The 26,985-nt window shown below is 42.3% G+C and overlaps 2 protein-coding genes across 3 annotated transcripts in view; one reads left to right on the top strand and one right to left on the bottom strand.

Moving 5' to 3' along the window:
• Window positions 1-11,397: 11,397 nt before the first annotated feature.
• On the bottom strand, window positions 11,398-14,179 carry LOC126947235 (endogenous retrovirus group K member 19 Rec protein-like). The gene is made up of 2 exons (XM_050777958.1): window positions 13,976-14,179; window positions 11,398-12,258 (listed from the first exon to the last, which is right to left on the bottom strand). Exons 1-2 carry the CDS (start codon window positions 14,177-14,179, stop codon window positions 12,202-12,204), a joined length of 261 nt encoding a protein of 86 aa, XP_050633915.1. The 3' UTR covers window positions 11,398-12,201.
• An 11,793-nt stretch (window positions 14,180-25,972) lies between these two features.
• Window positions 25,973-26,985, top strand: part of LOC126947231 (arylsulfatase L) — a 32,069-nt gene continuing 31,056 nt past the window's right edge. For both annotated transcript variants that reach the window (XM_050777949.1, XM_050777948.1), the window contains exon 1: window positions 25,973-26,148. The gene's annotated coding sequence lies outside the window, so the exon portion shown is untranslated. The remainder of the gene's footprint in view (window positions 26,149-26,985) is intronic.

Raw genomic sequence — 26,985 nt, 5'->3', positions numbered from 1 at the left:
ATTTGCTCCTCAAAATATCTCACCCCGCTTGCCTCAGAAGGTTAATGATGACTCTTCCATTTTGGTCATAGAATACCATAGGAATTGGGTATCATAGAGCTTAAAAGACTTGCACAAGGCTGGTAAATTGAAGAGCTGGGATTCAAAATGAGGACTGATTCTCAGGAGTGTGTGTGTGTGAGAGAGTGTGTGTGTGTAAATTAGCCAATTCCCAAAGCCATCTTCTTAACTTCAACCCTCCAATATGGCTCTCAAATGTAATATCCTTAGAGACTAACTACCTTGGGCCATTTGGTGAAGCCCACGTTCTAACCGTTGAGTAGTGGTCCATTTTCTATACCCCACAACTTCCAATTAATACCTCTATATTAGACTTGCCCACAATGTGACATTTAAAAATATCACATTCTGGTTCTCATGTCTGTAACTCCCCTGCCTAATATACTACATAGTATTCCCATAAAGTGCACACCGAGAAAATCCAGAGTTTCCCAATAGCTAGGTGAGACAGAGACAGAAACATGGATGAATTGAGAATATTGTCTTTTTATTCACCATATTTAGCCATTTCCACCCTCCTTTAATAAGTATCTCTCCAGGACAAGATTAGTAAGAATCACCATGAATGGTCCTAGCCACCTGTGCAATGTTCTATCCAACTAGCAAGGAATAAAGGTTATTTTTATTTATTTATTTATTTATTCATTTAGAGACAGGGTCTCACTCTGTTGCCCAGGCTGGAGTGAAGTGGTGCAATCACAGCTCACCATAGCCATGATTGTATTGTTAGATTAAAATAGCAAAGACGTGGAATCAACCCAAATGTCCATCAATGATAGACTGGATAAATAATGTGTACATATACACCGTGGAATACTATGCAGCCATAAAAAGGAAAGAGATCATGCCCTTTGCAAGGACATGGATAGAGTTGGAAGCCATTATCTTCAGCAAAGTAACGCAAGAACAGAAAACCAAACACCTCATGTTCTCACGTATCGGTGGGAGCTGAACAATGAGAACACATGGACACAGGGAGGGGAACACCACACACTGGGTCCTGTTGCAGGGTACGAGCAGGGGGAGGGAGAGCATTAGGATAAATAGCTAATGGATGCTGGGCTTAATACCTAGGTGATGGGTTGACAGGTGCAGCAACCACCATGGCACACGTTTGCCTGTGTAACAACCCTGCACATCCTGCACATGTACCCCAGAACTGAACATAAAAATCAACAGTGAAAAGAAAATGAGAGATTTTCTTTTGCACACACACATATTTATGTATGTAAGAAATCTGAGATACATATATCTATATCTGGCCATTCTGTGTGTTTTGAAATAAATAAATATATATATACATATCCGATTTATGTAATATACTCACACACGCACTCAACCATAAAAAATGGATGACATCAAGTCTTTAGCAGCAACATGGATGGAACTGGAGGGCATTATGTTAAGTGAAATAACTCAGACACAGAAAGTCAAATACTGCATGTTCACTTATAAGTGGGAGCTAAATACAGTGTCCACATGGACATAGAGAGTGGAATAATAGACACTGGAGACTTGGAAGGGTGGGAAGGTGATGAGGAATGAGAAATTACTCAGTGAGTGCAATATACACTATTCGTGATGTATTCACTAAAAACCTGGTCTTCCCCACTGTGCAATCTATCCTTGCAACATAACTGCACTTGTAGCCCTTTACTTTATACTAAAAACTAAAATAAATGGTCACTGAGCACTATCTGCACATCATCAACTTGGTTGAGACTCTTAAGTGGAAAAAAAACAGAAGGAAACACTGTAGTGGGAAAAGGGAGAAGAAGAAAGATCAAATATCACAAAACCAAATTCTGGGCTCCATTTCAGAATGGTGGACTTTGACCATGGCTGGGCCAAAGTTACACAATGAGACAAAGATTGCAAGAGCGCAGTCATGCTTTAAAAGCAAGAACGATAAGGCTTTTTGTTGTTGTTGTTTTTGTTTTTTTAAAGTCATTCTCTAGAAAAGAAGGAAGACAGATGGGAACCCACAGTAGCTAGCAATGTCAATGCTGGAAGCATCAGAGGGTGCCAGAGAAACACCTCTAAGACTGGAGTGAGATGTCACCAGCCAGGACACAGGGAATTTGATGATGGTCAATGATGGCCTGTTATGGAGTCACCACACAGTTGGGGTCAGTCAACAGCAATGAATGAGGGAAATTATTTGTGCACAAGTCCAGTGAATTAACAGATGACTCAGCAGCTGGGCATGGTGGCTCACACCTGTAATCACAGCACTTTGGGAGACCAAGGCAGGAGGACTGCTTGAGCCCACAAGTTCAAGACCAGCCTGGCCAACATGGTGAAACCCCATCTCTACTAAAAAAAAAAAAAAGATCTGGATGTGGTGGCACATACCTGTAATCCCAGCTACTCGGGAGGCTGAGGGAGGAGAATTGCTTGAGCCCGGGAGGTGGAGGTTGCAGTGAGCCAATATCCTACCACTGCACTCCAGCCTGGGTGACAGAGTGAGATCCTGTGACAAAAAAGAAAGGAAGGAAGGAAGGAAGGAAGGAAGGAAGGAAGGAAGGAAAGAAGGAGGGAAGGAAGGAAGGAGAAAGAGAAAGAGAGAGAGAGAGAGAGAGAGAAAGAAAGAAAGAAAGAAAGAAAGAAAGAAAGAAAGAAAGAAAGAAAGAAAGAAAGAAAGAAAGAAAGAATCTTACCCTGAGTCATCTGTTTTTTGTTGTTGTTGTGTTTTGTGTGTGCGTGTGTGTGTGTGTGTTTTTTTTTTTTCTTGAGACAGAGTCTGGCTCTCTCTCCCAAGCTGGAGTGCAGTGGACTCTTTCTTCCTTTCTTTCCTTTCTTTCCTTTCTTTCTTTCTTTCTTTCTTTCCTTTTCTCTCTCCTCTCGCTCCCTTCCTTCCTGCCTTCCTGCCTTTCTTTTTCTTTCTTTTGTCACGGGGTCTCACTCTGTCACCCAGGCTGGAGTGAAGGGATGGGATCTTGGCTCACTGCAACCTCCACCTCTTGGGCTCAAGTCATCCTCCTGCCTCAGCTTCCTGAGTCGCTGGAACCACCGACACAAGCCACCACACTAGGCTAATTTTTGTATTTTTTGTAGAGATGGGGTCTTACCATGTAGCCCAGGCTGATCTAGAACTCCTGAACCCAAGTCATCTGCCTGCCTTGGCCTCCCAAAGTGATGGGATTACAGGTGTGAGCTACTGTGCCCGGCCAGGATAGGACTTTAAAGTAGCTATATTTAAATTCCTCTGATTAAATAAGGGAGTGGAATCGCTTATAGGCTGAACTGTGTCTGCCAAAAAGTCATATGTTGAAATCCTAGCTCCTAGTCCCCCAGGATGGGACTGTATTTAAAGACAGGGCCTTTAAAATTATAATTAAGGTAAAATGAGGTCACTAGGGCTGGCCCTAATCCAATCTGACTGGTGTCCTTATAAAGGGAGAAGATGAGGACACAGACACACACAGCGACGGCCATGTGAGGACACAGGGAGAAGACAGCGTCTCCAAGCCAAGGAGAGAGGCCTCAGGAGGAACCAGCCCTGCCCACACCTGGATCTCAGACTTCTGGTCTCCAGTACCAGGAGAGAATAACTGTCATTTTAAGTCACCCAGTTTGCAGTATTTTGTTACAGCAGCCGCAAGAAACTAATATAAATAACTGAAAACAGTTTTACAGACCATCAACAAAGCAAAAAGGAGTTACAGGGAAGGAAAAAATATCTGTAACATTTTCCTTTTTTTTTTTTTTTTTTTTTTTTTTTTTTTTGACAGGGTGTTGCTCTGTCACCTAGGCTGGAGCACAGTGAGCTGTAGGCTGAAGCAGTTTTTCTGCCTTAGCCTCCTGAGTAGCTGGGGCTAGAAGCGTGCGCCATGCCTGGCCAATGTTTTACTATGTGTTGAGATAGGATCTCACTATGTTTTGCAGGCTGGTCTTAAACTCCTTAAGGCCTTAAGTGATCCTCCCACCTCGACCTTCTTAAACTGTGGCAGGCCAGGTCTCACTAACGCAGGCCTCCATGACATCTGTTTCAGCACTGACCGAGTGGTGAAGTTAAATATTTAAAGCTGAGAGAGCCAGCGCCCTTATACAAAGGTCAGAATGTCACAAAAGCCCACCAACAGTTTTGCCCGGGCCTCTCCTGGGCCTTGAAGCAGGACAAGATAACGAAGGCATTCTTAACAGGACCCGTTTAGGATTAAACAAGTTTTATTGGGGGTCTGAAGAAACTCCCCAGACCTCCACAAACAAGTTTATAGAGGATCTCAAAGAACTCCTCAAACCTCCACGATTTAGCGAGAGACAAGATAAGGGTCATCACCCCAGCACCTGGACCCATTGAGATTCAATAAATTCACCGAGGCTCCAGAGGAAGCTCTTCAGGACTCAGACCTTAGTTACAGATGAGAAGAAGCCAGTCACTTACGTCTTTAGATGAATTCACGCTTACCCACAGACACGTTGCTTAGAAGGTATATAAGCTCTAGAAAACTTTGTAACTTTGAGTTGGTCTGGCAATAATTTCTAGGCCTTCTCCCTGTACCTGGTTACAGAAATAAAAACTCCCTTCTCTCCTAGTTCATCTGCATCTCGTTATTGGGCCGCAAGAAATAGCAGCCAAACCCTTGGTTTGGTCCAAGAACAGAAGCACTAGGATTACAGGCATGAGCCACTCCACCTGGCCATATTTTCTATAAATAAATTAGAAAAGAGACCCCAAAAATTACAAATTATCAATAGGCACATAAAATATTTTTAACTTTCCCATCAACTAGGAAAAGTAAATTTTAAGGATAATGAGAATGTCTCACTATCAAAACACCAAAAACTTTTAAAGTGTGGTAATATATGTTATAAGAAGAATTCACAGAACATTACCTTCATAGTCCTGCTGAAAGTATTGGTGTTCCTCAGTTGCCACTAAATATCAAGATTTAAAAGTGAGCCTAAAGTTTAGCAAAGCACTTGTGCTTCTAGCCCCACACTCAGTCCAGGGAGCCAGGATGCAGGAAGGATGTTTAATCCAACATTGTCTTTAAGTAGAGTCACATTGAAACCAACTGAAATCTCCACTCTGTGAAGTAGATTGGCTAAATACATTGGTCTATATTTTTACTATGAGATTCCATGCATCAGATCAAGAGTGAGACAGTTCTACGTCTAGTAAGAGCAGTAGATTCCCAAGATACATAGTACAGGATTTTGTTCATTTAAATAAGTTTTCTGAAATATACATTATGATACCTTTTATTTAACACATGCACACATCAAGATTTCCCTTTTCGTGAGTGTTTATAAAAGTGGGGCAGATGTCTGGAAGGAAAAGACTCGTAGGAATTGTGGCCGCCAGGTAAAGTCAGGAGCCGCAGTGGTGAAGACAGGTTTTGGCCAAGATGAACTTTACCTAGAATAGTTGTTTAAAATTTAACTTAAAAAAAAAAAACAGAGATGATGCCTATTTCACATTAATTCACTATGTGACTTTTGCAAGTCTTCGTACTGAATCTGGAATGCTGTTTCCTTTAAAATAGGGAGACTGGGGCCACTGGGGCCAGGTGTGGTGGTTCACGCTTGTAATCCTAGCACTTAGGGAGGCCGAGGTGGGAGGGTCTCTTGAACTCAGGAGTTCAGGACCAGCCTGGGCAACTTAGTGAGACCTTGTCTCTATTTATTTTATTAAACTAAAAATAGGCCAGGCATGGTAGCTAACACCTATAATCCCAGCACTTTGGGAGGTCAAGGTGGGAGGATCACTTGAGCTCAGGAGTTCAGGACCAGCCTAGGCAACATAGTGAAACCTTGTCTGTATTTTATTAAAACAAAAATATGCCGGGCATGGTGGCTAACACCTATAATCCCAGTCCTTTGGGAGGCCAAGGTGGGAGGATAGCTTGAGCTCAGCAGTTCGAGACCAGCCTGGGCAACATGGTGAAACCCCATCTCTATTATGAAAAAATAATAATAATAAATTACTAAATAAAATAAAAACAAAAAATAAAATAGGGAGATTAGATGATTTACTGCGTATTTCAAAATAGCTAGAAGAAAGAATTGTAATGTTTCCAATACAAAGAAAAGATAAATGAGGTGATAAATATCCTGATTTCTCTGATTGGATTATTACACATTGTACACAGGTCTAAAAATATCACATGTACCCCAAAAATATGTATAAATATGATTTATCAATTAAGATGTAATTTTAATTTTTTTTTTGAGATGGCACCTCACTCTTTCACTCAGGCTGGAGTGCAGTGGCGCAATCTCAGCTCACTGCAACCTCCACCTCCCAGGTTCAAGCGGTTCTCCTGCCTCAGACTCCTGAGTAGCTGGGACTACAGGCATACGCCACCACGCCTGGCTAATTTTTGTATTTTTAGTAGAGACACGTTTGCACCATGTTGGCCAGGATGGTCTAGAACTGCTGATCTCAGATGATCCACCCACCTCTGCCTCCCAGAGTGCTGGGATTACAGGCATGAGCCACCACATCCAGCCTAAGATTTAAAATTTTAAAAATTAAAATAACAAGAGAGATGCCCTCAGTCATTTTGGTTTCCTAGGTCACTTTGATGGTAGAACTGTATAATTCTACAAGGCATTTCCCAACCGCAGGTGAAACCAAAACAATAATTACTTTTATGAGAGCATTCATCTCAGGAAATCGCAATGCTACCCAGACACCACCCTCTGAACCTTTCCGTTCCCAATGACGAAGGATGGTGTTAACATCACTAGTCCTGAGTCTATGTAGGTAAATCGGGCTACATGAGCAAAGTGCTGTTTAAGGTCAACTAATAAAATCCAAAGCAGCCTCTGCATTCATTAAAATACTCTATTAACATTCATTAACAAAAATATTATAGGCACTGAAGCTACTCTTTAAAGTGTCTGTGTTCTCCAGATAAAAAAAATAAGCTCTTTTCTTCCATTCTCTACACACCTGCAAAATGTGCTGTCCTGAATGAAACCTACAGTGAATTTTCACCAAGTCATCTTGATGATAAGAGTTTAGACAAGAAAGTCTAAGACATAATTACAACCCAGGCAAAATTCAGAAGGATTCAGCAGTTGATACTTTAACGTGGAGAAATGTAATTTATCACACTTTTCATTGGAATTTCTTCTTCCTTTCTTGACTCAGAACAGAAACCTAGAGAGGGAGTCTGTAAAGGCAGCAAGAGCAGAGGCGATTCCTGAGGATCTCTACAGAAGTAAAGCTCCACACGGACGGGGGACACACAGGGGTGAGAGGGGCTTTGAAGAGCTGGGTAAAATGCACTGGACCAGGCTTTTTCCATCTTGGTCCAGCTGACATTTGGAGCTGGATGACTTGGTGGCCACGTGCTTGGTGAAAATTCACTGTGGGTTCCGTGTAGGACTGTGTGTTTTTCAGGGGTATAGGGAATGGAAGAAAAGAGCTTATTTTTTTTTCTGGAGGACGCAGGCCGTCCTGGGCACTGAAGGGTGTTGAGCAGGGTCCCTGGGCTTCATTCACCAGGTTCCAGGACCACCCATGCCCCACCAATGTGACAACAAAAATGTCCCCAGACATGACCAAGGGAGCAGAATGACCTCCTCCTCACAGTGAAACAAAGTTAAAATAATGGGAATTTATAAACTAGAACTAGTCATGATAAAACTAGAATAAGAGGGCCAGCATGGTGGCTCACACCTGTATTCTCAGCACTTTGGAAGGCCTAGGCAGGAGGATTGTTTGAGCCCAGGAGCTTGAGATCAGCCTAAGCAACACAGGGAGACCTTGTGTCTACTAAAAAATAGAACAAAATAAAATAAAAATAGCCAGGCCTGGTGGTGTGCACCTGTAGTCTCAGCTGCTTGGGAGGCTGAGGCAAGAAGATCATTTGCGCCCCAGAGTTCGAGGCTACAGAAAGCTACAGTCACACTGGTGCACTCCAGTCTAGACGACAGAGTGAGACCCTCTCTCAAAGAAAAGAATAAAGACACCAAATGTTACTTGCAACTAGAATAGGGGAAAGTTATAAAAAGTGTCTTCTTGGATGACACCAAATGCTGCATTGTATATTAATGAGTCAAAATTCTGGCTTTTTCATTCAAAGAGTTATTGATTTGGAATATAAGCTATGCTATCCTTAGCTGATAGTATTTTATTTTTTAAATTGAAATAGTTTAATAATTAAAACTTAGCAGTGCCTTATGTGTTTTATTTTACTCATTCACTGCTGGAAGAAACTTATTACTAGATCACTGCTTTCTTATGTGATTTCTCACCTACACATAGAAGTAATTTTTAAAGATTTCTAAAGAAATTTACACATATTCCCAAACTTCCCCCAAATGGTCTGATATTAAATAATTCTTGGAATGTTATTACTATAAAGTAGAAAGAAAACTACTCAGCAGTATAGAAAAATTATAAATAAGTAACTATAAACCTTTCTTTTTCTTTTCTAACCATTAGGTTCTTACACTGAATAAGATACTTCTTAACAACTCATTATTTGTTTTTTACTCAGAAAGACACTACCAATAAAAAACAAAGTAAAATGAAATATACCCAGTATGAAAGTAAATGTAACGTAAGAAAGTCTGCTCTATAAAGTGGCAAAATTTTTGTATTATACAATGTAAGTAAACTTTGGATTTTTTAAAAAGTGAAGAAAATACAATATTCATTTATTCATTGCAATGCTGTGAGATGCACAATCCCCTTCAGATATTATAACAAATACCCTCTTAGAGAGTTAAAAATAAAATACAAGCCTTTGGGTCTTCACACTTACTTGTGTAGACTTCCTAATTCTACCACAAAACAATCTACCTCTGTGGTCTTGGATATGTCTACTTTGTTCTCTTCTCTTTCTGAAATTAGCATCACTAGTCTTAAACAGGAATGCCACCGATGGCTATAAAATTCACTACAGAAAATATGATTTGACACCCAAAGTGTCCATCCACTCACAGGTGAGTGGAAAATCCACTCCGGGACAGCCAGAATCCAATGGAAGTCAACTCGACAATAACTAGGAATCAACTATTGCTATAGGCAACGATATTCATGGATGTCATGAGAAGCCACACAGAACAGTATGTATTGTATGAGCCCATTTAGATAAAAATCTAGAGACATGCTAAAAAAAAAAAACTAGATAAAACAACTACTCAACTCTTCACTCTCAACCCCATTGCTTACCTAAAATTTTAAGTCTGCTCAACTACAATTACAGGAAACTTAACATATTTTACTCACTTGCAACAAGTTGATTCCCCAGCTCCTGCATTTGCAGACACCGGTTCTACAATTCCAGGATCCTGTCATAGTCCTTAGTTGCTCTTGTCATTATTATAATTAAGTATCTATTAAAGTGCCGAGGCTGGACACTGTTCTAGTCTACCAATTATTTTTATATTAAACATAACCTACCATGACAGCTGTTACATAGTTATTTAAGAAAGGAATAATTTATCTCAGCCTTTCAACTGACACTCATACATATGGAATGAAGGGAGTTATGTAAAATTGAATATGCTTTCCATCAAGATAATTTTTTTTAGAAAAGTTAACTAAGAGCTACAGTTAGGCTTAAAAGGAAGGGAAGAGGGAAGAGAATTATAACAAGGTGAATTTCAGCATTTGAAATATGAGTGCAGGCTTTACAGTACAGCTTCCACCTTTGGGTCTAAATGCATCTTACAAGCAGTACATCATAAAGCCTCAACGCCAACACTCTCCTCTGAGGTGGGTGAACGTTATTACCTGCATTTGTATGTGGAAGTATCGAGACGTGTTTCATGTGAGATTAGCTTAGGCATTCCTCATGAAGCACTTTTCTCACAAGACATTTTCTCATTTGTTTTCACCATTGATTAAAGTCTTTTTTTTTTCGAGACAGAGTCTAGCTCTGTCGCCCAGGCTGGAGTGCAGTGGCACGATCTCAGCTCACTGCAATCTCCACCTCCCAGGTTCAAGCAATTCTCCTGCCTCAGCTTCCCAAGTAGCTGGAACTACAGGTGCGTGCCATCAAGCCTGGCTAATTTTTTGTATTTTTAGTAGAGAGGGAGTTTCACCATGTTAGCCAAGCTGGTCTCGATCTTCTGACCTCCTGATCCACTCGCCTCGGCCTCCAAAAGTGCTGGGATTACAGGCGTGAGCCACTGCACCCAGCCTGATTAAAGTTTTATTCTGAGGAAAGTGTTCTTTTGCAGAATTATCCATATATTTACACATATTTAGCAAGAGAAAGCTAAATTAGAGCTGAATGCTGCAACACATTCACAATTGTGATTGGACACAATCAACTAGAAAGATTGAAGAAAAAACAATACTGCATGGAGTCCAAACCTAAATGCCCTGGTTCAGACAAGCTGGGAAGGAGGATTGAAACCCACAATTTGAAAAACTGTCTGAGGCAATTCTGGTACAGAGCCAACCTGTAGAAATTCTGACTTACAGGTTTTTTGGCTGTTTTTCTTTTCTTTCTTTCTTTTTTTTTTTTTTTTTTTTTTTTTTTTTTTTTTTGACAGTATCTCACTCTTACCCAGGCTGGAGTGCAGTGGTACAATCTTGTCTCACTGCAGTGTCAAACTCCCGGGCTCTGAGATTCTCGTGGCTCAGCCTCCTGCACAGCTGGGATCACAGGTGTGCGCCACCACACCTGGCTAATTTTTGTATTTTTAGTAGAGACCAGGTTTCGCCATGTTGTCCAGGCTGGTCTCCAATTCCTGGACTTAAGCAATCCTCCCACCTCAGCTTCCCAGAGTGCTGGGGTTATACTAACAAGATATAGATCAATTTTTTAAAAAATAACAAAAGTAATCTCTATGCTGGGGGAAAAAATAGTGGTTCTCCCAACCCATGTAAATCCCTTACTTGCAGTCATAAGAAGACATACCTCTCCTCGAGGGTCTGGGAGTTCCCTAGCGGCCAGGCCATCTCAGCCATCCCTTTGCCTGGTGAAGGTGACAAATCACCACCAAGAACTCCCTGGAGTTCTCTGCATATTTTCTGCTGTTCTCCCAACAAAGCATGCCCCAAAGGACCACCAAACTCAAAAGAGCAGGTTTTTTCTCTCCACGAGAGTTTTTTCTGTCTTGTTTCTCACAAACACGCCTTAGGAGATGCCCCACTTTGATAAAGATAAAATTGAAGGGGCGGCCTGCCGCTCCACACCTGTGGGTATATCTCGTCAGGTGGGATGAGAAACTGAGAAAAGAAATAAGACTCAGAGAAACAACAGTGGGCCCGGGAGACCGGCACTCAGCATACCAAGGACCTGCACCGGCACCGGTCGCTGAGTTCCCTCAGGTTTTATTGATTATTATTTTCATTATCTCAGCAAGAGGAATGCGGCAGGAGAGCAGGGTGATAACAGGGAGAAGGTCAGCAAGAAAACCTGTGAGCAAAAGAATCTGCGTCATAATTAAGTTCAAGGGGAGATACTATGCCTGGATGTGCACGTCGGCCAGATTTGTGTTTCTCTCCGCCCAAGCATCTCAGTGGAGCAAAGGATAACAGAGCAGCATTGCTGCCAACATGTCTCACCTCCCGCCACAGGGCGGTTTTTCTCCCATCTCAGAATTGAGCAAATGTACAATCGGGCTTTATACCGAGACATTTAGTTTCCAGGGGCAGGCAGGAGACAGTGGCCTTCCTCTACCTCAACTGCAAGAAGCTTTCCTCTTTTACTAATCCTCCTCAGCACAGACCCTTCACAGGTGTCAGACTGGGGGACGGTCAGGTCTTTCTCATCCCATAAGGCCATATTTCAGACTCTCACATGGGGAGAAACCTTGGACAATACCCGGCTTTCCAGGGCAGAGGTCCCTGCGGCTTTCCACAGTGCGTGGTGCCTCCGGTTTATCCAGACTAGAGAATGGCGATGACTTTTACCAAGCATACCGCTTGTAAACATTTTGTTAACACAGCATATCCTGCACAGCCCTAGATCCCTTAAACCTTGATTCCATACAACACATGTTTTTGTGAGCTCAAGGTCGGGGCAAAGAGGTTGGGGCAAAGTGGCTGGGGCAAAGTTACAGATTAACAGCATCTCAGGGCAAAGCAATTGTTCAGGGTACATGTCAAAATGAAATTTCTTACTTATATCTTCCCTTTCTACATAGACACAGTAACAGTCTGATCTCTCTTTCTTTTCCCTACATATCCCCCTTTTCTTTTTGACAAAACTGCCATCATCATCATGGCCGGTTCTCGCTGGTCGTTGTCTCTCTGGAGCTGCTGGATACACCTGTAGACTAACAACAGAGAGAACACACATACAAGGATTGATACAAAATTTGCAATAGTGGAACTTCCAGTGGTTTTAACCCAAGTGGCGGGGTTAAGATTTGTGAGGCCATCAGCAGCTTTCACCATTGCCTCAGTTTCTGGCACCAGATTTAACTGGACTTTTGATGCCTTAAAATTTGTTTTTTTAATTTTGAAATATCTAAAGTAAGATTATCTTCTCTTCCTTGTAGATGGTGTCTAACCATTTCCCAGTGATGTTTAGATTCATTATAGGCTCGAGGTGTAATACAAAAATCTGATGTATTCCAGTCACACTATAACTGAAAAAGATATTCCAAGCTCATGAGCCTATCTCCCATCCAAATGACAGTTTGTCTAAGATCATTAATTTGATTTGCCAATTTTTGATCTATTTGGGTCTGAGAATTCCACAATTTTGAGAAATTCTTTTGCCAATTATTTACGTATTCTGCAATTTGAACAGAGGAATGTAAAGTATTCCAGCAGCCGCAGCAGTAGCTGCAATAAGACCCATAATCACTGCAATGAAAGTAAAAATGAGTCTTTTGGATCTAGTTAGAACTCCTTTTAATACTTCTGTTAAAATATGGACGAATGGGGAAGCTTCCCATGGTCGGTCGATGGACACAGGGATCCACACGCCCTCTCTTACCCTCACTAGCAGAATACGGTGCTATCAATCAAAAGTTGAATCAATGCAAGTAAACAATCTACAATTTGTACAGGTTATAGTGTGGGAATCTGGTTTAATAACTATGTTTTCTACAACTAGCATATAAGGGGGTTTTACACTACTTTGTAAAGGAATTGTCAGATTGGAATTTAGGTTAATAGTATAATATGGCTTACAATTTTTTGTAAAGGCCACAGTAAACTTCCATAATTCTGGATGTTCAGGACCAGTAACAGGACTAACTAACTTTGGTCGAGATGATGAAATTTCCTTTCCCCCCCTTTTCCATGGATAGGGTGATTTTAACCTTCTATAAACCTGGTCCAGTCTTTTAGTTAAATCACTATCATAGGCAGGATTAGTGGGCCAGACAGATGGGCCTGTGAACATGAGTGAGTCTGGCCCGTACAATTGTAATATAATTGGCCTCGAGAGGCCCAGTCTATAACAGTTCCAAATTCATTGTTTTGTAATACCACCGCAGTGTCAGCCACACATTCTCCCCAAACTAAGACTTCTGGGTCTTTTGATTCTTTGGGAATTTCCTTGGGGCAAGGTTTTCCCTTAGGCCTAAATTTTAATTATCTTTGATAAGAAGAGTCCTGTAAATTATTTATCTGTGGCCCGAGTGACATTCCACTTACCATGTGATAAGTAAATTTACTGATGGCACTGACAGTAGGTGCTTCTACCAACCAATTTTGGGTTGTAGGCATTAAGCATCCTGGTGCCTTCCCCAGGCAAATAGGAGAATAATGATACCCAGTGGAAATGTTTATCATCATTTCTTCTTCTTTAGGTCGGGCAGGGCCATGGTCATCTGTAGGGCCTGGTACCCATGCACTATTGTTAACATATACTTTAATAGAATTATCCATCCAAGTGACTGCCTGAATTAAGGGCATGAAAGGCACATAGGCCCAGTAAGTATAATTAGCTGCAGTTGCTCCTGCAGACATAGGGAGACTTACCACCGTTGATACAACCATCAAAGCTGCAAGCAGCATATTCTCTCGAATTTGTGTTACCCTTGTGCTCTTCAGGCTTTTTTCAACTAACTGTGTCAGCTTCTTTAGTTGGGCCCAGGTCGGTGGCTCTGCTTCCTTGGTGGATGGCCACTGCATCTGTTCTTCTGATACCACCGTTTTGTTTACCTGAAGAGTCGATGATGCTTGATTGCGGGTTTTCCGTCTTTGCGGAGGCGCTTTTCTTTGCATCTCCGATGGGTTCATTGTAGAACTTTAAATGTCTAGTGGGTATCCAGACAGGAAGCTGATTTTCTCCTGGTGAAAAACAAACAAAACCTCTCCCCCATGTTATTACCTTCCCTATTTCCCATGTCTTCTTTTTGTTGTCTTTCCACCAGTTCAGTTTTCCCTCATGTGGGCTGTTCTTTGTACCAGTGAAATGTCGTTCTGCAGAAGTAGTGGTCTGATTTCCATAAACGTTTAAAACATTTAAAGTATAGAGTGCTAGATTAAGTTGCATCTGGGGAGTGTTATACTCCTTATTCTCTTTTTCCTTTTTTTGTTTAACCAATTGAGCTTTTAGTGTTCTATTAGTTCTTCCAATTATGGCCTGTCCTTGAGAATTATAAGGGATTTCTGTTGTGTGTGTAATTTTCCACTGATTTAAGAATTTTTGAAATGTTTTGCTACGGTATCCTGGCCCATTATCTGTTTTAATTTTTTCTGGAACTCCCATGACAGCAAAACAAGATAATAAATGTCTTTTAACATGGGAAGTACTTTCTCCTGCCTGGGGGGTTGCCCATATGAAATGTGAATAAGTATCAACTGTCACATGAACAAATGACAATTTTCCAAATGAAGGTACATGTGTGACATCCATTTGCCATAACGCATTAGGACATAGACCTCTGGGATTAACTCCTGCCTCCTGAGTGGGCAGATGTAGGACTTGACACTCACTGCAATGTTGTACAATAGTCTTTGCCTGTTTCCACGTGATATCAAATTTACTTTTTAGTCCTGTTGCATTTACATGAGTCAGGGCATGAAGTTCTTGTGCTTCCATGAAGGCAGATGATACTAGCAAGTCAGCTTGTTCATTTGCCTTAGTTAAAGGCCCTGGTGAATTAGTATGTGCTCAAACATGACTAATATAAAATGGGAAATTTCTTTTTCTTACAGTTTGTTGCAACAAATTAAACAGCTGATTTAACTGATCATCCATACTAGATTTGATTAGGGCTGTCTCGACATCCTTTGTAGCCTGTACTACCTATGCAGAATCTGAAACAGTGTTAATAGGCTGATTAAAATCTTGTAACGCTGAAATGACAGCAACCAACTCTGCTCTTTGAGCTGAGTGATATTGAGTTTTAATGACTCCTTCTTTTGGCCCGGTGTAAGCCACTTTTCTATTGCTGGAACCATCAGTAAACACCGTCAGAGCATTTTCTAAAGGTTTATGTGTGGTAATTGTAGGTAAAATCCAAGTAGTCAATTTTAAAAACTGGAAGATTTTTGTTTTGGGGTAATGATTGTCAATAATTCCCACAAAATCAGCAAGACCAATCTGCCATGCAGCAGAATCGATAGAGGCTTGTCTAAGCTGTTCCTTGTTGAAAGGAACGATGATTTTATCTGGGTCACTTCCACACAATTTTACTATTTGTAGTCTTGCCTGACCAATTAATGTAGCCATTTGATCCAAGTACAATGTAAAAGTCTTAATTGTACTGTAAGGAAGGAACGACCACTCCACAAGATCTGTATTTTGAACAATAATGCCTATTGGAGAATATACAGTAGCAAAAATCAAAAGTTGGAGTGGGGCTAAATGATCTATTCTATTTACTTGTGCTGACCGAATTTTTTCTTCAACTAATTCTGTTTCTTTGGTTGCCTCTGGAGTTAATGTTCTTTTACTATTCGAGTCCGGATCCCTTCTCAAGATAGAGAACAAATTTGACATGGCATAAGTAGGGATGCCTAGAGTTGGCCGAATCCAATTAATATCTCCTAGCAATTTTTGGAAGTCATTCAAGGTTCTTAATGTGTCTTTTTTTATTTCTATTTTTTGTGGTTTAATCTTTCTTTCCTCTACCTGCATTCCCAAATAATGAAAAGGAGTGGAAGTCTGAATCTTATCAGACGCTATTGTCAGGCCTGCATTTACAACCTCCATCTGCAGAAATGTGTAACAGTCAATTAATTTGTCCCTCATTTCTACAATATCATCAACATAATGAATGATGTAAGTCTGAAAACTTGTCTCTAACTGGTGGAAGAACTTGAGCTACAGAAGTCTGACAAATAGTTGGACTATTAAGCATTTCCTGAGGCGAGACTTTCCACTGAAATCTGGTGGCTGGTTCTTTATTATTTATGGCTGGTACAGTAAAAGCAAATTTTTCAAAATCCTGTTTTGCCAGAGAAATGGTAAAAAAGCAATCCTTTAGCTCAATTATAATTAAAGGCCAATCTTTGGGAATCATGGCCGGAGAGGGCAGCCCGGGTTGGAGAGGCCCCATGGGTTGAATTCCCGCATTAACGGCTCTTAAGTCAGTTAGCATGCGCCATCTGCCGGATTTTTTCTGAATTACAAACACAGGAGAATTCCAAGGCGAAAATGAAGGCTCAATATGTCCCTTTTCTAATTGTTCCTTTGCCAATAAGTGTAAAGCCTCCAACTTTTGTTTTGGTAGTGGCCACTGATTTACCCATACAGGCTTTTCTGTTTTCCAAGTTAATGGAATGGGTTTTGGAGGCTCTGCAGTGGCCACTCCTAAAAAGGATACCCTATTCCTTTTTCTGGATTTTCCTCAGTCTCAATTGGGACTTTAATGCCTTCTCCATTTTTCCCTAGTCCTTTGCCAGGGAGATATCTCATTTTAGTCATGATTTTTTGACTCGTGGGGCTGTATAGGGAGACTGGAATAGTAATCTCTGCATGCCACTGTTGTAACAAGTCTCAGCTCGGCCCCATAAATTAATTGGAATACAAGTAATCATAGGCTGAACTGGACTTTCCTGATTATCAGGTCCTAGACAATGTAAAATCATAGCACTCTGATACATTTCTGAGGCGGTGCCCACACCGACAAGTCCTGTAACAGGCTTTTGTTTAGGCCAATTTTTTGGCCATTGATTTAAGGCGATCATAAAAACATCAGGCCCAGTATCCACTAATTCTTTCAACGGCTTTCCCTGAATAGTGACTGTACACACAGGTCTATTCTCTGAGACCTGACTAGCCCAATAAGCAGCTTTTTCGGCAGGGTTGGTGCTTCCAAACCCTCCTGTTCTTTCTGTTTTGCTATCCCCAATTTTAATATAAGGCAAAAGCAGTAATTGAGCAGTTCTATCGCCTGGATTGGCACTCCAGGGCACAGTGGAGCTGATCACTAACTGAATTTCCCCTTTATGATCTGAATCAATTACCCCAGTATGAATTCGGACTCCCTTCAGATTTAGACTTGATCTTCCTAAAATAAGGCCTACCGTCCCTTCTGGCAGCGGGCCATATACCCCTGTAGGAATGTTTTGTGGGGGCTCTCCAGGGAGCAAAGAAATCATTTGAGTGGAACAGAAATCTCCTGCTGTGCTGCCTGCTGCGGCGGGGACAGCTGTTGTATTGTTGTCATTGGCTGATTTCCTGAAGTGGTGGGATTTGCTGTGGGGGTCGTTGTCCCTGAAAACTCTGAGGAACAAACGGCTGAATCCTGAATCGGGAACGCCCCACTTTGTTGCGGGACCTGAGGCTGGCCCCTCTTCCCATTTCCCAGCAATGGTCGCCCATTTTTATCAAATTTAGAACAACATTCCTTAGCCCAACGTTTTCCTTTTCCACGTCTTGGACACAGGCCAGTGGCTCTTTATATTTATCTGTTTATTTAAGACTGGGCAATTCATTTTTAGATGACCGATTTGACCACAATTATAACATTTCCCCCCAAATGTTCTAACTTGTCCTCCTAAAGAAACCATTGACACAGCCAGAAAACAGAGAGATTTGGAGGCATGGCAATACCCGGTAATTTTACAACCGATACCGGCCGGGAAAGGGAGTCAAGCAGGAGCGTCTGTCCGAACTGAGCCTAGATATGAATCTTTCACCATGAAAATGTTAAAAGACATGAAGGAAGGAGTTAAACAATATGGACCCAACTCTCCTTATATGAGAACATTATTAGATTCCATTGCTCATGGAAATAGGCTTATTCCTTATGATTGGGAAATTTTGGCTAAATCTTCCCTTTCACCCTCTCAGTTTCTACAGTTTAAAACCCGGTGGATGGATGGAGTACAACAACAGGTACGGAAAAATCAGGCCATTTCTCCTGCTGTTAACATAGATGCAGACCAATTGCTAGGAACAGGTCCAAATTGGAGCACTATTAATCAACAATCAATAATGCAGAATGAGGCTATTGAACAACTAAGGGCTATTTGCCTCAGGGCCTGGGAAAAAAATTCAGGACCCAGAAACCTCCTGCCCTTCTTTTAATTCAATCAGACGAGGCTCTAAAGAGCCATATCCAGACTTTGTGGCAAGGTTGCAAGATGCCGCTCAAAAATCCATTGCAGATGATAACGTCCGAAAAGTTATTGTAGAAATAATGGCTTATCAAAATGCAAATCCAGAATGTCAGTCAGCCATAAAGCCATTAAGAGGAAAAGTTCCAGCAGGAGTTGATGTAATTAATATGTGAAGGCTTGTGATGGGATTGGAGGAGCTATGCATAAGGCAATGCCAATGGCTCACGCCTTAAGAGATGCCCCACTTTGATAAAGATAAAATTGAAGGGGCGGCCTGCCGCTCCACACCTGTGGGTATATCTCGTCAGGTGGGACGAGAGACTGAGAAAAGAAATAAGACACAAAGACAAAGTATAGAGAAACAACAGTGGGCCCAGGAGACCGGCACTCAGCATACCAAGGACCTGCACCGGCACCGGTCTCTGAGTTCCCTCAGGTTTTATTGATTATTATTTTCATTATCTCAGCAAGAGGAATGCGGCAGGAGAGCAGGGTGATAACAGGGAGAAGGTCAGCAAGAAAACCTGTGAGCAAAAGAATCTGCGTCATAATTAAGTTCAAGGGGAGATACTATGCCTGGATGTGCACGTCGGCCAGATTTGTGTTTCTCTCCGCCCAAGCATCTCAGTGGAGCAAAGGATAACAGAGCAGCATTGCTGCCAACATGTCTCACCTCCCGCCACAGGGCGGTTTTTCTCCCATCTCAGAATTGAGCAAATGTACAATCGGGCTTTATACCGAGACATTTAGTTTCCAGGGGCAGGCAGGAGACAGTGGCCTTCCTCTACCTCAACTGCAAGAGGCTTTCCTCTTTCACTAATCCTCCTCAGCACAGACCCTTCACAGGTGTCAGACTGGGGGACGGTCAGGTCTTTCTCATCCCACGAGGCCATATTTCAGACTCTCACATGGGGAGAAACCTTGGACAATACCCGGCTTTCCAGGGCAGAGGTCCCTGCGGCTTTCCACAGTGCGTGGTGCCTCCGGTTTATCCAGACTAGAGAATGGCGATGACTTTTACCAAGCATACCGCTTGTAAACATTTTGTTAACAAAGCACATCCTGCACAGCCCTAGATCCCTTAAACCTTGATTCTATACGACACATGATTTTGTGAGCTCAAGATTGGGGCAAAGAGGTTGAGGCAACGTGGCTGGGGTAAAGTTACAGATTAACAGCATCTCAGGGCAAAGCAATTGTTCAGGGTACATGTCAAAATGAAATTTCTTATATCTTCCCTTTCTACATAGACACAGTAACAGTCTGATCTCTCTTTCTTTTCCCTACATAAAATAAAGATGGGATAGGCTAGAGATGAGATAAAAAGCACACACCAAGGAAGAAGATTTCACCCTTTATCTTGCCATTTACGTCTCCTCTTCTATTCTTTGTGGACCCGAGCTGGTATAAATTCAGCGTTGGACCTTAGAAGGAGCATTTAGTCATCCTGATTTGTAGGTTTACAATGAACTTGGGTTCCTTCTTTATTGTCCTAATGGGACTCTTTACCTGGTTTTTTGAAGTTGCCGCTCAGAGTTCAGACACTTCTCTCTCTCTCTCTCTCTCTCTCAGTTTTGTTTAATCTTTTTCTACCTTATTTTATGTCTCTTTGGTACAGAATGGATGGCTCCTGGCTAAACTCCACCCTCAAGCCTGGAACCTCAGACCACAAGTGAAAACGACTGACCTCTTTTTTCTACCCAAATAGTTGCCATTTTGGCCTGTCCCACCCGCTATCCTGTGCCCATAAAAACCAGACTTCAGCTGGCAGAGCAACACAGGTGGTTGGGGATACAAGCTGCTGAAGGCTGGGATACAAGCGGCTGAGCATCGGAGACTACAGATAGACATGGCTAACTTCAGACAATGCAGCTTCTGAGAGGAGCCCGGCCAGAGACAGCTGGGCTTCAGGGAAAGATCATCATCTTCCCACACCATCCCCTTTCCAACCCCCCATTCCACTGACAGCCACAGCCATTGCCCAATAAAGTCCTCCACATACACTACCCTTCAATCTGCTCATGTGAGCATATTTTTCCTGGATGCTGAACAAGAACTCAGGTGTCAAGAAGGGCAAGTGCAGGAGGCTGTCACCCTGACCCTTCACTGGGCTGTTAACACTTAGCTGTCCAGGAATGGCAGGCTGAGTGAAACGAGCCACTCCGGTTTCTGCCCATGAAGGGGGTCAAGGGAACAATCCCATTTCATTTGGAGGCTTGTCCAGGATACAACAAAGCGTGGGTTAAAATGCGGAATTGTTGGATCTGTCTCTTTTCTGAGACCCTGCTACCTCTCTCTTGTCTTCAGGTAAAATGAATGTTGGCTCTCTTTCCCTTCATGAAAGTCTAACTAGTCTGAACCGGGGAAGGGATACAGTGATCAAAGGAACCCATTTCCAAAGAGCAAGAGGCTCTTTCCCCATGTTCCCCACCCCCACCATGCACTTTAAGTTGTTTTTCTTCTTTTCCAAGTAAGAGAGTTCTCTTTCTACGTCAGCACTCTGCTTATGATAGGGAAACGACAGAGGAGCATCTTCTGTGGGCTGTTAGCTGTAAATTTGGCAAGGCCTGTTTGGGACTTGATCTAAATAAATCTCTGCAGCCCCTGAAATACTTTTTTTTTTTTTTTTTTTTTTTTTTTTTTTTTGGTCTCAAACTCAATTCTAAGCTCCAGGTTGAGGCCCTAGAAAGGAAAACCAGATCTGAGCCAGGCAACAGGCACAGTGTAAATAGGCAGGACCAATTCCTGTCAATTAAACCCCCACTTTACAGAAGGAGGCCATACTCTATGGCATAAATGAGGCCCAGGAAACTCAAAGGTTGTCAACAGTAAGGGAGGTAGAGGCATAGGTGAATGCAAATAATTCCTATTCTCTAGGCTCTCCCTGCTTCATGGGTGCAAGCCACATTGGCACCCATGGGTGGCACCTGTCAAGGTTGCTGGGACTTGGGGATGAAAAGATAAAAGAGGAAAGGGGGATGCCCACTTCCTCTCTGCCTCATACCCCAAGTTATCACTGAAAGAAGAAAGGGAATTGAGGGATGCCTAATTCTCTGTCTTTCAGACTGGGCAACCAACACACTTTTCCACCTCCCGTTTATACTCAGAAACAGACCCTGGGACCAGATAGTACTTTAGAGGACATCCTGAGAATGACCACCTTGGTCTTTTAAACACAAGAAAGAGGCAGAAGCTTTATTGCCCACCGTGCATGCCCACAAACCTCAGAATTTCTAAGGTTCACCTGTTAACTCCTACAGATGTGGCAAGAGCACTTACTGTCTCATAAAGTTTAACTGCACCCATACGAGGTTTACTTTCTTTCACCAGGGTGAGGCAGCTTGGGGTACAATGCTGTTAGCAAGTTTTACTTCTTGTTTCTGAGATGTTTGGCACTGGATTCTTTCTTTGTATAATACACATGTTTGACCCATGCCTACTTAACCTTGTAAAGCTTATTTCTTCTTTCACCTAGAGGCCATCAAGACTCCAAATGGGCAGGCAGCTGGAGCCTCAGATGATGGCTTGCCTTTGCTGGGGACCCATTGGTAGACCTCTGCGAGGAATCTGACTGCCGTTTTCCCCAAACAGCGCCCTCTTTCAGCAGGAAGTAGCTAAGACTGGTTGTCATCCATTTCCTAACGGCAGTTAGATGTGCCTCTCCAGAGGGGGGAAATGATACAGAACACCTGGGCTCCTGGCTAAACTCCACCCTCAAGCCTGGAAACTTGGTCCTAAGTGAAAACAGCTGAACCCATTTTTCAACCCAAGTGATTGCCCTTTTGGCCTACCCTGACCGCTATCCTGTGCCCATGAAAACCAGACTTCCGCTGGCAGAGCAACACAAGCAGCTGATGCAAGCAGTCAGGGATGCAAGCTGCTGAGCGTTAGGTATACAAGTGGCTGAGCGTCGGAGACTACAAATAGAAGCTAACTTCAGATGGTGCAGCTTCAGATGGGAGCCCAGCCAGAGATGACTGGGCTTCAGAGAAAGATCATCTTCTTCCCACACCATCCCCTTTCCAACTCCCATTCTGCTGAGAGCACATCCATCTGAGAGCCACATCCATCGCCCGGTAAAACCCTCTGCATACACTACCCTTCAATCCATTCCTGTGAGCACCTGGATGCCAAACAAGAACTCAGGTGTCAAAAAGGGTGGGTGCAGAAGGCTGTGACCCTGACCCTTTGCTGGGCTGTTAACACTTAGTCATCCATGGACTGCAGGCTGAGTGAAATGAGCCACTCCAGTTCCTGCCCATGAAGGGGGTCAAGGGGAAAATCCCATCTCATTTTTTAAAATTCATATATCATCATTGTACATTTTTTTCATGAGAAAGGGCCTCACTCTTTTGCCCAGGCTAAAGTGCAGTGGTACAATCATAGCTCACTGCAGCCTCAACCTTTTAGTCTTAAGCGATCCTCCTGCCTCAGCCTCATGGTAGCTGGGGCTACAGGTGTGCACCACCATACCTGGCTGTGTACAAATTTTGGGGATATACGTAATCTTTTGAAACACGCATACAATGTGTCATGATCCAGTCAGGGAATCTGGGGTATCCATCACCTCAAACATTCATACTTTCTTGGTGTTTGGAGCACTACAATTCTTTTCTAGCTATTTTGAAACATAAAACAAATCATTATTTTGTTTTGTTTTCATTTTAATTTTTGAGACATGGTCTCACTGTGTCATAGGCTGGACAAATCATTGTTCACTATAATTTCCCGACTGTACTATCAAATACTAGAACTTATCCCTTCTATCCAATGGTATTTTTGTACCTCTCCACCGACTTCTCTTGATTTAGGGCATGTAATATATGTGCAACGTAAGAAATGTATTGCTATTTAAAATTAGATGCATGCTGACATGCACATCTTCAGAATGGATGAGAGATTAGGAGTCCAAAGAGATTAGAAAAGATTTGATACTTATGACATAAAATAGTAAGAGCAACATTTTTATTAAAAAAAACAAATTATTAGAGACCAGGACTCACTATGTTCCAAGATTGGTTTTGAACTCCTAGGCTCAAGCAATCTTATATCAGCCTCCCAAAGTTCTGGGATTACAGGCACGAGCCACTGCACCCAGCCAACCTTTTCTTAAGTCAGGTTCTGTTCAAAGTAGACGATGATAGTTGAGATAAAAATAGCTTTTCATAGGTTTTCTTAAAAATACATCACCCTATATAAGACATTTTCTCATGTGGGCAAACCATCCATTTTACCCGCATGGGCATTTCTTTTTCTTCATGATGTCAAAGCTGAAGCAACTACTTTAGAAACACGGATTTCAAGATTGTCTTCTTGTGTGCAACCCATATGAAAATTTTAAGTTATGGCTGAATATTTTCAAGTATTAACTGTGCAAGGAATATGGAAAATGGTGGCCAGGTAGAGAAGGAATTCTGCCCAAAAGGAGTGGCTCCTTAGGTCACCCTTTACAGTGACACTTTAAACCATAGCCCAGGATAAATACATTCCAGCTAGAGTGGAATATGAAGTGGTTGTTTGGGAAAGATGGATGAAACCACCTTTACAGAATTATAAATAATGAGAGAAATCGAACATGACCGATTCCATCTTGCTTCTAACCTCACAGGCTACACTTCTGTTGTTGTTGTTGTCTTGTATTTGTTTTGCTTATTCTAGCATGGTGCCCAAGATAACAATGAGATCAATTTACTTTGTAGTTAAACTTGGAGTCAAGGGAAAGTGAATATCCGCCTTGTTCAGAGATGAAAGCTGCATGCAGAAGACAAGGTTAGGATTATGGTAGGGATCTGAACTTTGCTAAAGAATATGTATTGTCAGGCTGGGTACAGTGGCTCATACCTGTAATCCCAGCATTCTGGGAGGCTGAAGCAGGAGGACTGCTTGAGGCCAGGAGTTAGTGATTAGAGGGCGCAACATAGCAAGACCCCATTTTCCCAAAAAAAAAAAAAAAGCTATCCACATGTGGTGGCGTGTGCTTGTGGTCCCAGCTACTCAGGAGGCTGAGGTGGGAGGATCGTTTGAGTCAGGAGGTCAAGGCTGCAGTGACAGTGATTGTGCCACTGCACTGCAGTCTGGGTAACAGAGTGAGCCCGTCTCAAAAAAAAAAAACAAAAAAAGAATAAATGAGTTTACTTGATGCTAAGAGAGTATTTCTTTTGGAATGCTCGCATTGTAAATGCAGCTGGCAAGTACTGGTGTATAACGTTCGTGCTAAGAGATTCAGGTGTGGAACTTGATTCTGCTACCAGCTCTGAAGGACATGGGAGTATGAGAAAGAAATTGAAATTGCTTACCCAGCATGATCGTAATTAAGTGTTCTCCAGTCATCTGCAAAGTACGTCCTTAACACCAGTGTTTTCAACCCGAGTGATTCTGCACCCTGGGAGACATTGTGCCATGACTAGAGATATTTCTGGTTGTCACGACTGGGGAGAAGGTGGTGGTCACTCCCTGCTTCTAGGGAATGGAGCCCAGGGATGTTTTTCAACATTCCACAGGACGGCCCCTACAATAAAGAATCATCCTCCTCAAATGTAATAGTAGGGTAGTGGCGTAACCATGCCTCATCCCAGAACACAGAAAGTCAGGCTGAAGGTCAGGCAACCTGGGAGTTCCAATTTGGATCCTGGTTTTATCTCCTTGATGTTCAACTTGTGCAAAAAATAACTGTATGAGTGTTGACAGCCTTCCCTCAAGAGCAACATAATCTAGTAGACTTGGCCTAGAGTGCTAGGTGTTCTTAAGCCCATGGAGCCTGTGCTTTGTTCTTTCTGATGTGTCAGACTCACAAAGAATGCATGGAGCTACAGGTTTGTAAGACGGCTTATTTGGCAAGCGGGGGTCTCAAATCCAAACTCTGCAATGTTCAGGCTATGGAGACTATAAATGCATTAGGATGAATATTTTTGTGAGTCAAGACGTAGAAGTGTGCAGACAGCTCTTATTTGAAAAAAAGTCCTTGAAGTGATTCATTTTACATCTAACGTTGCCTGCAATGTATGCTCCGCCTCAATATGAAAACAGAAATGGCGCTCCCTGGCAAATAGATGAGAAAACACCCTGGTGCACAGAGCTAAACAGAAGTGATAGTGACAGAGTCACATGGGTCAGCAGCTGTACACATATGGTAATAGTTGCGGCTATGTACGCACAGTCATAGTTGCAAGTGTAACCTGAATCGTTTTCTGTCTTCTTTTTATGTTTGAGGCAAATAGCAAAAGGAAAGAAAAAGGCATGAAATTTAAGGGCTATGGAGTGATTATTCAAGATGAATTTCAAGAGAAGCACTTTTCCATTTTGGAAAATGCACTCTGTCTAGATCAAAAGCCAGAAGGGATTCCACCTTCCTGCCATTGAAAAACTCCGTGTTCAGCACCAGATGTCTGGGCTCCTTCCCTGAGAGTGAGGTTCTGCAAATAGAACAGAAGGTCTTTTGTGGACGCCTGAAAGAGCCAGCAGTACATTCCTAGGGGACTTGCCTGATCTGTTCCTGGGACAACCTAACTTGGTTTCTGCGGAATTCCTGTTGCTGCTTTTCAGAGTGAATCAGCTACGCACATGCGTGAGCCAGCCGTTCGGTGCTGCCGAGACAGCCTGTGCGTGTCTGTTTTGGCAAGCAGAAGACGTTTCTTCCAAGGAACAGCCTCCCTGCTGAATCCAGCCGCTGTCGCCCTGACACAACTGCATCTCAGGTAACTGGCCTTCCTTGGGCTTCTTCTCACAGGCCGGCTTTTGCACGTGCAGAGACGCTCCAGGGCGTATTCTTTTGTGCCAAACTGCGTCTTTTCAAACAAGTCCCTGTCAATGTTTTAAAAGTAATTTCCTTTCAAAATAATAATGATAATAATCAGTGCAAATATCAAGAACAGATTTTACATGGGAGATTTCGAAACGTAATGCGTAAGAAAAAGCAACAAGGAAAGATATACCAAATGGGAGACATGGCATCCACACTAGATTCTTATCTTAGCGCTGCTGAAGGCACATGCACTGAACATTGAGGAGATACTGGAGGTGAAAAGCGAAATTGGGTTTGGGAACAGGGCCCAGGCAAAACGCTGAACACAGGCTCGCAGCCCGGGGCTGAGATCAGGGCGGGAAGAGAATCAAAGGCTACATTGTCAGTCTCGCATGGGCGCTTCCTCGTCTTTTTCTTTTGTCTTTACTTGTATTGTATTGTATTATATTTTATTGCAGTCTATATTTTGTTATTTTGTTTTATTTTAAATTGAGACAGGATCTTGCCATGTTGTCCATGCTGGTCTCAAACTCCTGGCCTCAAGTGATCTTCCCATCTCGGCCTCCCAAAGGCCAGAGTGTGCCAGCTGAGATTACAAGCGTGAGCCACCGCGCCCAGCCTTGTCTCTTTCTAAAGATATCTTGTATCTTTAGAATGAAACAGTAGAAAATTTTATTCAGTAGTAAAAACTCAATCTGGACCAAAATGTTTAACATTCTAAGGGTTAAAGTGCAGAGTTCTTTGGAAAAGAAAAATCTGCTTTTATTGTGTCGCTAAATACATAAATACA

The sequence above is a fragment of the Macaca thibetana genome, chromosome Y (assembly GCF_024542745.1).
Source record: "Macaca thibetana thibetana isolate TM-01 chromosome Y, ASM2454274v1, whole genome shotgun sequence".
Classification (NCBI taxonomy): Eukaryota; Metazoa; Chordata; class Mammalia; order Primates; family Cercopithecidae; genus Macaca; species Macaca thibetana.
Note: the sequence above shows the minus strand (reverse complement) of the source record. Positions and strands in the feature narration are given on the sequence as shown.

Bases quoted from the DNA above. Each gene is read 5' to 3' on its own strand.
- LOC126947235 (XM_050777958.1), bottom strand. From the start codon at position 14,179: ATGAACCCATCGGAGATGCAAAGAAAAGCGCCTCCGCAAAGACGGAAA. The intron at 12,259-13,975 runs GTAACACAAATT...CTCTGTTGTTAG, and splicing joins AAAGCCTGAAGAGCACAAGG to TCTACAGGTGTATCCAGCAG.